Raw genomic sequence first — 10,572 nt, 5'->3', positions numbered from 1 at the left:
TATTCCAATAAACGCGATGGTAGTGTATACACTGCATGTACCGCTGACAAGTGGACGTGCAATGGCTTTGTCATCGTGAATGTGAATGGGTACAGGAGGAGACATCTGGAAGAAGGGGGTGTGGAGTGTGTGCATGAAATGATGATGCATGGAAAAAAGAATGAGAAAAGCGTTTTGAATTAAAGAACAGATACGGGCTCATAAATTCAGCCGTTTTTTACAGATCTTATTCAATATGCAGTGAAGCTGCTTCCTTGGTAACGGGGAATTAGTTTGGTCTATTTGCAGGTATGGGAATGGAGCTGAACTTTTCTCCTTCATGGGGAAGCAGCTTTGCAGCATAGTGGACAGGGCTGCTGTTTCAGCTATGTTTCTGTGTCAGGGGTCTTCAGGCTGAAAAAAGATACTTGAAAAGCAACCATCCAATACCATGGGGGAACAAATCACACGCATCCAATAGTCTTAACAGGATTTGATTATTTCTTTTAGCATGCAGGTCCAGAAGAAAATTTTTAGCTACCCAAAATCAGTCATTTTTCATGGTTAATTTTTTTTTTTACTCTATTCAAAGGCTGCAATGCTAGAAAAAAACTATCATTTTTAAGAAACTTCATTTATTTAAATTTATTAAAATAAGCAATATAGTTCTGTGTAATATGGGCGATTTCCACATGTGTCTTTGGAGTTAGAACTTTGAGATGTCTAAAACACGTACATCTGACATGCAAGTTTTGGTACAATACACTAAGCTACAGAACAAAGTCTGTTCAACGCTGTCAAACAAGCCTAGCACATTATGTGTAGTTTTGTGTATATGTAGCCATGCCTGGCTTGGCTACTAATCTACCCTGCCTGTCCTGGAGGGAGAGGGACTGATACTGCTGACTCTAATAGGGAGTCAGGGAAGAGCTAGGACTGCCCTTGGTGCCCATGGCTGGCGGTAAGAGTCCAGGGACCACCCGGAGCTGGAGGCCTAGTGTATGCTGCAGTGAATAAAGAGTTCCGGTTTATGAAAATATACTTCTGCCTGGGCATGCAGTATACCGGAGGAACCTCAGAGCTTCTGTAAACCAGCAGGTACCAGCACTACACACCTGGTAGCAGGGCGAATCTCCCAGAGGGTGGGGGAAACACCGCTACATATGGTTAGGAACAAGAACACCTGCCAAAGAATGCCCCTTGCTCCCTTAATGCACAGATAATGTAACTAGCAGGTGGGTTGAAAACTTTCTTTTATTGGATCCAAAAGACAAATCATGCTGCACAGCAAAGTCTACCTTGGCAAGGCACAATGTATTTGTTGAATGCATTTTCAAATGACTGCAACAATCCGGGAATAACACCGCATCAGGTACTGTATTAAACAAACACACAGATTGTTCATACCATGAAGTAATAGTACAGTGCACGAGTAATTTAGAAATGTAACCTAATAAGCCATGTTTTCTGCAGTGGCGCAATCCATTCTGCTTTGTTACAGGCGGGTGTGCTGTGCAGTACTGTACAGGTTTCTCTGGGGTTTTTGGACACCTTGCATGTAAAATAATTATAGTAACTATGTTGCATGGAATCTTCTGCGGTGAAACTGATACAGAACAAAAGGGAGTATTGTGTGCGATTGTGTATTGTCGCTTAAGAGCTACAGCAAAAAAAAAATGTTACTAAAGCATTATTAGTGGAGATTATGATTAGGTACAAGTCATGCAGTAGTAATGTAACATGGCACAGGCAGTAACTCTGATGTGGAATGTTCTTGCTGGATTCCATCTCTGGGAAGTTCTTACAGCTCCTTTATTGATTCTCATTCGTCCTGTTCTGCCTGCATGAAAAAACATACAGTATTTACGTTTTAGCAAAGCAAGTCTAATGCTTATCTGTCATTGCTCCATTTAGCAACATATTGGAGTTGCGATTAAGTGGAAGCAGAAATATCAACGCTTGCAGACCAAAAACAAGATTTTGCGGCTCTGGAGTGGAAAAGTTAAAAAAAAAAATTTATATATATATATCTATATCAGTGAGACTTCGTTGAATCCTATGAGACCACTTATGCTAAAAAATCAGTGAGACTGACACCGAATCGGTGAGATTCACAGAAAATTGGTAAGATATGACATTTCTGACAGCGCTCAGGCCGACAACACCTTTATTTTAACATCTATTTTATAATGTAATAAAAGTTTGAAGAGGCTGTCCGCCCGCCCAAAATCAGCATAAGAGCAGTGACCTCATCAGAGTGGGACGTTGCAATGATCAGGACTGTTACAAAGCTGTTTTTAGAAAATAGAATTGATGATCATATTTGAATGTTCCCACAAACCATGCTTTCAGTATATTTCTAAAACAGCGAATCACAATGATATAATCAGGATTTAAAAAAAAAAAACATTTAACCAGCATTATTGTCTTCTCTGGTGTGTTGTGGGATATCTTGTGGTATGTGCACGACACTGCTACTTAAACCCTATGAAATCATTGGTTATATAATGTTTTTTTGGGGACCAATGTAATGGAAAAGTTCAATTTAGATAGATCTACACAAGAATAATTTTCTTAGAATCATTTTGAATGAAAAGCAACAGATCAGACAGTATCGAAGTCTATAAGATTTCTGGTGTACTGGATTTTTTTTTCCTATACCTGGTTGCACAATGGCGCCTCAATACAAAGAGAATGCATTATTACCGCTATCTGCCAATCTAAACTCTTCTGCTCTGGGGGTATTGTTTAGTCATCCGAGCATCAGTTTATCAGGAAAACATTGGGCTTCAGATTTAAACAATCAAAACCAAGTGAAACTATTCACTTTATTAAAGGCTCTGCTGTTCCGAATTGTCATTTTAACTTGAAATAAAATGATTAATTCCCTAATAAATCTGGCTACCTCCAATACCTGCCAGTCTTTTAACTCCCTTCTAAAAGGCTCCCACAAATAGCATCACTTTGTTCCTCATATTAAAGCTGCAGACCAAGCAATATCCTAGAAAAAAAATAATTCAGTACTATAAAAAAATACTTGTAGCATTTAAAAAAATAAAAAATAATGACTTTTTTTTAATGGGGTGCAGGGGGGTGGGTGCCGGACTTCTGGTATCGACCATTTGGGCCTGGACAGTTGTCGAGCCTGTCCACCCTGTCTGCAACCCTGGATCTGTGTATATGACCACCAGTGATGGTGTGTAACCGTGTCTGTTTATTTCAGCATATTGGTATGGGTGTCAGTGTGTTAATGAATTAGTGAAGTTAAAGCAGCTACCCTTGCTGCTCTTGGTTTTTGTTTTTTGTTTTTTTACTCCCCTTTCTTTACAGCATGGAAACCAGGGAGTTCCCCGGATTTGAACCGCTTTATTTTGAGCTCTGGGGAACCCTGGCTCCAAAGATGCACACCAGTGAAGTCCCACCTGATGGATATTCAAATCTTGCGGGTTCGCAAGCAAATAGGAAGCCGCAGCGCCATCCATTACAGCTTCCTATTGGACATCCATTTAAATCCCAGCGTGACACCGGGACGTAATGCCAGTAACTTGATCGGAAAGGATCTCGGGAACCGGTGGGTTCCTGGAGCTAAAAATTGGTAAAACTGTCATACAGTTTTAATGGTCAATTCCAAAGAAGAAACTTTGAAAATGCGCTCACAAACAAAAGGTAAAAGCAAACCCTGATCCGAGTTGCTTTCGGTGTGTGTCTCTCCCCGCTCACTCGCATGGCACGTCTTCCAGTTTGGAGCTAACTCATATGCAACAGGACGCGGTGTTAAGCACAGGCCATGATCCTGCTATTCTGAGCCAACGCCGAAAGAAACTCTGATCAGAGTTTGATTTTACCTTCTGTTTGGGAGTGCATTTTCAATGTTGCTTCTTTGGAATAGACCATTAAAACTATTACTGTGTTACTGTATGTCTTCTTTCTTTCAATGAATTGAGCACCTACTAAAAAGTGGATCAATGATCAAGGCTTGAAAAACACCATACATTTCTGAGTGCATGAGAAGAGATTTCTTACACAACCGTGTTTTATCTGGGTTACCTGCACTATTTTGTGGGTTTTTTTCTTCTGTTTTATGGTTGTGCCTTCTCCCTTTGGAAATATATATCATACACTGGCGACACACTTTATTCGAGCTCGGCTAGTCCCACGAATTCGGGTATACCCGGGTGTATTGAGGTTTGTGACTGTTTTCTGCCCGAGTGCATTGAGTTATTTTCCGGCAGGGATTGAAGCATTTTATTCCCGCTGGCTGCAATACTGCACAGTACATATATATATACTGCATTACAATTCATGAATTTATGCCATCTGGTAGACACGCGAAGCATTGCAGCCTATTAAATCCTAATCATTATCATTTAACAGATCAGCCGCCCGTCAGCCAGGCATGAACCCAGGCTGGGAAGGCAAATGCAACGGGGCTTGTCAGAGGTGAGGAGCGGCGCATTCCAGGTATCTGCCAGGTACATACCGGGTATTTGCTCGAATAAAGTGTGTCGGTACAGTATATCTATTTTATACCTGTTTCTCAGTTGCAAAATCATGCTTTGAACCCAGACAGCCGCTGGGTCTACACAGACAACATCCTGGTTTTTCAAGAAGATCCTAAAAAGAAATAGACACTGATCAAAGTGTCATGGGCACAGAGGACTAATACGTTATCAGTACAAACCTACACATCCAATTATTTTAAAAGTAATGGATCAGATTGGCCAATGTTTCCCTTTTATTCTAGTACAATACATATACCATAAAGCATTTAAAGATATCATCTAATGAGCTCTGCTCCCATGCTCAAACGGGTTGGCGTCCTACACTCTAGTTGTATCTCTTTCCAAATAAACCTGCTCAATGCTCCAGAGAAGTTACAGCATTTGAGTGGAAACATCCTGTATTCATTTTGCCCTGCAGTTCATGGGCTTTGTTCATGCTGTGCACGGAGGACCATCAAAGGCAAGGGTGACATTCCAGTTTTGGTTAGTGTGTATTAGTGCTAGATATAAAAAAGGGAGTTAGCCATCACCTCATTCTATTCTAATATTTTACAGAACCATGTATTCTGCCTTGTCGGACACCAACACTATTTGTAGAATGATGCAATAGTCATAATGTCCTAACCTGCCTACGATTGTCGGCCAAATCCGATGCCAGCCTGATACAAAACGATTTATGTAATTCAATTGGGGAAAGTAACAATGCTTCCTTTCTTTTTCTACCTTTGTCTGTATTCATTAGGTAAAACTAAAACCAATTCTGTCCAGCCATAAAACCACAACATCTTTGCACTTACAGGATCTCCATTTTCCTGCAGTCGAATCGTTTAGGGATGATCTGAAGACGTCTAAACATGGCTGGTGAGATCCTGCTGGTGGTTTGCTTAAGACAGGTGCATCTTCTTCCAATCAATAGGCTCTCCAAAGGAAGACCTGTGGGGAGTTTAAAATGGCAGCCACTTTAGACTCCTTGGTGTACATATCTCTGAATGATTTGAAAAAATAAATATACCTATTGTTTCATTCTTTTTGTAAATCTGTTGACATTTGCAGTTTCTCTCTCCCCCACACAGCATTGTTATTCCATGGTGCATGGAACTTAGAGCGAAGAGAAAAGGTTACTTTATTGCGTCTCATTTAATTTTGTTTTTTAAACAGTTTATTGATAGCTGTAGGTGGGTTCTCTACTCTTGAGGCCATATGCCCATAATCGATTTAAAATGGGGTTATTTGTTAAACTGCACTAGTGCCGATCGGTGAGCTATAGCAGTTTAATGGATAACCCTCCAAATCAGGATTATTTCCATTCTTGCACCAGTTGAATTTTACTGTTGCAATACTTCCCTTTCAGTTAAATTACTCTACATTGAGCCATTTCCCATGTTTAGATACATACAAGATCACTTTAATCAATAATATCCTGACAGTATATACTACATGTGGGTCGAAGTAAAACATATTTCTGACAAAATTGTAATATAGAGAGAAAAAAAATAACATGAAATATAATTCAATTGTTTACACATAAAGGATGTCATTTCCTATGAAACTATTTATTATTATTTATTTTTTTACAAAATTTTCCACTCTTCTATTTTTCTGTGTTGTTTGCAATGCATATCTCGTATCACTTAAAGGGGGAGTTCAATGTAGCGGAGGGAGAAAAAAAACCCAAACATTTGTAAACGTGTAATATGCTTCCTTAGAAAGATTTGATCACCTTTAAACGAATTGTTTTACTTATTTGTCTCGTGAAAAATAAATGTCTCTCTTTTCATCAGGAAAACTGGGATGAGAGCGTATCAGCTTCTTATGTTTATCTGTTTGAGTAAGGTTGGCCCCACAATTACTCAGCAAACGAGACAGAGCAACGCTTAGAATTTACCATTTGGCAAACAGTCTGATCACCAAAAGACAAATGGTAAAGATTGTAAATCCCATCTGAAGCTTTTGCGTACCGTGAAAATGGAAATGTAGCTAATTTAAGACAGTGTTCCTTCATTATTTTTTATCGCCACACTTACAGGCTCACAATCTATCCATTTAAAACGGCTTTTATTTGATGTAATGATTCCCATGTTCCAACAATCGAACCCTAATTGATCATACTAATGGCAGCCAAAAAAAATGTGTACTAAATAGATGGATTGCAGCATCTTTCCCTACTATCGCCCTTTTTAAACAGCTGTTTTCTTATATCCATGGAGAGCTAGGATGTATTCCGTAGCTAGCTGAGGATTCTGCTACGCCAGACTTTACAACTAAGGGGGAAATGTTATATTGTGCAAAGCGGACGTCCTGGGTATTTTTTCGAGAGAGGGGCTAGGGGGAATTCCCCATTAACCTCAATGGGGATTTTTGTTGGAAAAAAAGACCTGAACTGCGTTTTGAACAATATAAAATTAGCCCCTAAAGGGGGAAAGTTTATTGATTTGGCTAATCAAGATAAAGATCCTATTGCCAGACTTTCTCGGGTATCTGTGGACGGCTCTTTAATTGTATAAAACGTATACAGTACTGGATTATGTTATCCTTATCCCTTTCTTGCTTCTTTTTTTCCCCCTCTTATTTTGCCTGTTTTTTACCTCGTTTATATCCCCTTTTCATTTCTATCTGTTGGTTTTCATGTATCATTTAAAAATAACCCTCTCCTCCTAGCAGCTTTTAAGAGTTACAATGCGTCCTTTGCACTACGTATGAGATACGCTCTATGTTGTGATTACATTCTATATCCCCTGTCATGAATTGTTGGCACCCTATACTAGAGGTGCGCAAACTGGGGGTCGCTACTTTTTCTTCTCCACAACATCTAAATGAAATGCCGGGGGGGGGGGGGAGCGTGCGAGGCCTCTGTGAGTTCCCTTACCTTGTCTACGGCGGCTTCTGGCGACGCGGCGTCAAACGACGCCGTGGGGTCGCATGATGTCATGTTGCCATGGTAATGTGACATCCCATGGCATCATGATGTCATCAGAAAACGCAGGAGAAAAAGTATGGGGAGGGGGGGTAGAGCAGGCAGGAGGTGCAGACAAAAAAAGTTTGCGCACCCCTGCCTATACTATTTCTAATATATAGATATATATACATATCATTGGAACTGGATGTACACTCTGAATATGATTGAATAGAGGAGAGAGAAACTTTACAGCCCATGGAACTGAATGGGCCACAAGCTGCACTTGGGGGTTTATTCATTAAAGTGCTTCAGTGTCAATTGTGTACAACATCAAGGAAACTCCCATTTAAGTCCATGAGGATTGCAGTACAGTAATGCCCGATCAGCACTGTTGCACTTTAAAACTCTCACAAGCAGAGCCCTCATTACCTGCTGTATCTGTTTGCGCATATTGCACAGTATATAAACCTCGAAGAAAATACTGTATAACATTTACTAAAAAAAAAATCGTTGATGTTTTTGCATGAGAAATTGTTGGTGCATCCCACGGTAGTATTAGACAGGTTTGTTGCATTGCTATTTTCTCATGTAATTACAATAACTAAACAATGGTGCACCCAGACACAACCCAAGGAATTTTAGGATGGATCACTTTAACGGTGACTACGTAAATGTTGCCTTTCTATGACTGAATACATTTACATTCGCATAGATTCTTCCCCGCCAGGATAAGAGTCCACTTTGATGCCCATTTACTCCCAGCAACAGTTATTCTTAGAAATATTGGGATATCCTAAATAAGAGGACCACTCCTGTAAATCAAAGGTAGCCCTGTATTTGTGAAAACAAAAATGTACCTGTGAGAGCTTGTCAAATGGAAGTGTTAACGCACAGTGTCATTGTAAATGCAACGTGTGTTTAGTGGGTTTATTTTTACAAGACCTCTTGGTAACAACGGTACTCGTACAAATATGGAAGCACCTTTGATTGAAGGGGACTGTGTCCTCTATCAATCGATGGAACCTATATAATGTATGGATAGCTTTATTTATATACCACCATCGATGTGCACTGTGCTTCACGTGTACATGGATGTGTACAGTAATACACGTGACATAATAATATAAATAACAAATAATAATACAAATACACATAACGGGAAAAAACACTTCAGACATAAAAGTAACAATAGGAAAAGGAGTCTCTGCCGAGAAGAGCTTACAATCTAAGTGGTAAGTGGAGGGAATTTACAGAGACGGAAGGAGGGTGTTCTGGTAAGTGCGTCTGCTAGGGGTCACAGTCGATGTATGAGGTGTATAGTAACAAAAATAGACACACAATTGTGTCTTTGAGCTCATGTCACTGTGATCTCCCCCAACGCCAAATAAATACATGATATGCTATTTTGAATAATTGTGGGTGTAATTAAAGCAAATGGCACACAACCCCCAAATAACGCCCATAATCAAACTGGGTATTGACTCTAGCTATACAATCCTTGTGATCTCTAGAAGAGGTAAGGGAGGGGGGGAGTGGTACGGCGGCCATGTTGATTTTTCTAGGAGTGCCAGCACCAGAAGGGTAACTACTGTACCTCGGGGACCGGGGTGCTGTCTGGTCCACCAGCACTAAAAAATTTATGGTTAAACTCTGGTGAACCCATTTGTTCCAATTGCTGCTTTAAGAGGAAAGGGATAAACACTGAGTGATGGGGTGCCAGGATCCTCTTTACATTGGCAGGTCTGTGTTCTTTTGCTGATATGTCTTAAAATTCATACAGTACGACTAGCTGTCCCTAAAATGTTAACGACGGCCATGATTGACTTGCTATAAATACCACCATAATAATGTTCAATATTGACTTATTTTGATTTCTTCTTATGACATTACTACCATATCAATATATTGCACAATTCCTAGTGTGAGGTGGTATCAGTGGGCCCAGTGATGTTGGGCAGGGGGCCTCCTCTATCCATCAATGTGTTCCCATTTCACACCCACCCCAGTAAGATGGGGGAGGTTGCAGGTTTGAAGGTTTAAGTAATAACTCAGATCACCGGAGTTATTGATATTCAGGATCCCCTGGGAGTCCTGTGGACCAAAGACAGCCAGTGGGAGGCAAAATGTCAGGGCCATGTAGATGCCAGTCCTTAGAATGTTTATTGGCACCTTAGGGTGTATTTGTAAAGGGTACAAATATTTAGCACACTGTTTTTCATTATTTTGATTTATTGTTTTAGTTTCTCCATAGAATTGATAAGCGCTGAATCAAACCCCTTGTTTCCAATGGAGGCTAAAGCATTCATTGTATTCTATCTTGAAAAATGTACTGTAGACATGGCAAGCAGACACGGTATCACCGGAGTTCCAGCTATAATAAAGGTAGATTCTAATCATTCTAATCACTGTACAACAGCAGCACTTACACATGTTACAGGAAAGTGACAATATAGAGAAGGAAACAAAAAAGGGGAAAAAAAGCTTTTTCAAAACAGCATGAGGGAATTGCCCCTTTAAGCAAGTATTTATAAAACAAGAAAAACGTGATATAGCATCATTCAAATGTCTCTTAACATATCAGCAAACTACAGATGTTGAGGGTTATTTGTCAACGTTCAAAATAACACCATCTTTGTCATAGTAAATTCTTACTTAGAGCAGTTATACTATTCCTACTTAATGTAATTCACTACACCAAAAATATACTGTATACACACAAACACACACACTCCCAAATAAGCAAATGGCAAGAACTTGAATGGACAAATACAAAGAATACAAATAGATTATGGAATATAAATCCACAGAAAATAACAGATCTATTTTTCTTTTGACCTCACCAGACACCACAGAGCAGCCTGCAAGAAGTAAGGCAATGGACAGCAGCACAGTGATGCACCTCATCTCGTCTCACAACGGTAGTGTTGACTTTGAGGTGATTTTATTCTTTGCTCTCCCTTTATCATCATCCATAAGAGGAACTGATGTCATTTGTGTAATTTTTTTAATATCCCTATCCCCCCCATGTTTCTTCCTCTTGGTGTATGGTAAAATGTTTACTTGCCAAGGGCATGGACTGAGAACCCAGCCCAGCTTGTTTTCTGTCATTATTTGCAGTAAGATACTTTGTAGGTTGTTATACCTTTGAATGGGCCAAATATATCAATCGTACAAGGTTTCCATGTCCGTACGTTT

At 39.8% G+C, this 10,572-nt stretch overlaps 1 protein-coding gene across 1 annotated transcript; it reads right to left on the bottom strand.

Annotated features, from left to right (window-relative positions):
* Positions 1-621: 621 nt before the first annotated feature.
* On the bottom strand, positions 622-10,340 carry LOC142498616 (C-X-C motif chemokine 13-like). Its single transcript, XM_075606835.1, has 4 exons — positions 10,218-10,340; positions 5,279-5,414; positions 4,510-4,593; positions 622-1,819 (listed from the first exon to the last, which is right to left on the bottom strand). Exons 1-4 carry the CDS (start codon positions 10,279-10,281, stop codon positions 1,792-1,794), a joined length of 312 nt encoding a protein of 103 aa, XP_075462950.1. The 5' UTR covers positions 10,282-10,340; the 3' UTR covers positions 622-1,791.
* Between the last annotated feature and the right edge of the window lie 232 nt (positions 10,341-10,572).

This window comes from Ascaphus truei, chromosome 1, assembly GCF_040206685.1.
Source record: "Ascaphus truei isolate aAscTru1 chromosome 1, aAscTru1.hap1, whole genome shotgun sequence".
Classification (NCBI taxonomy): Eukaryota; Metazoa; Chordata; class Amphibia; order Anura; family Ascaphidae; genus Ascaphus; species Ascaphus truei.
This window is presented reverse-complemented; position numbering and strand designations above follow the sequence as displayed.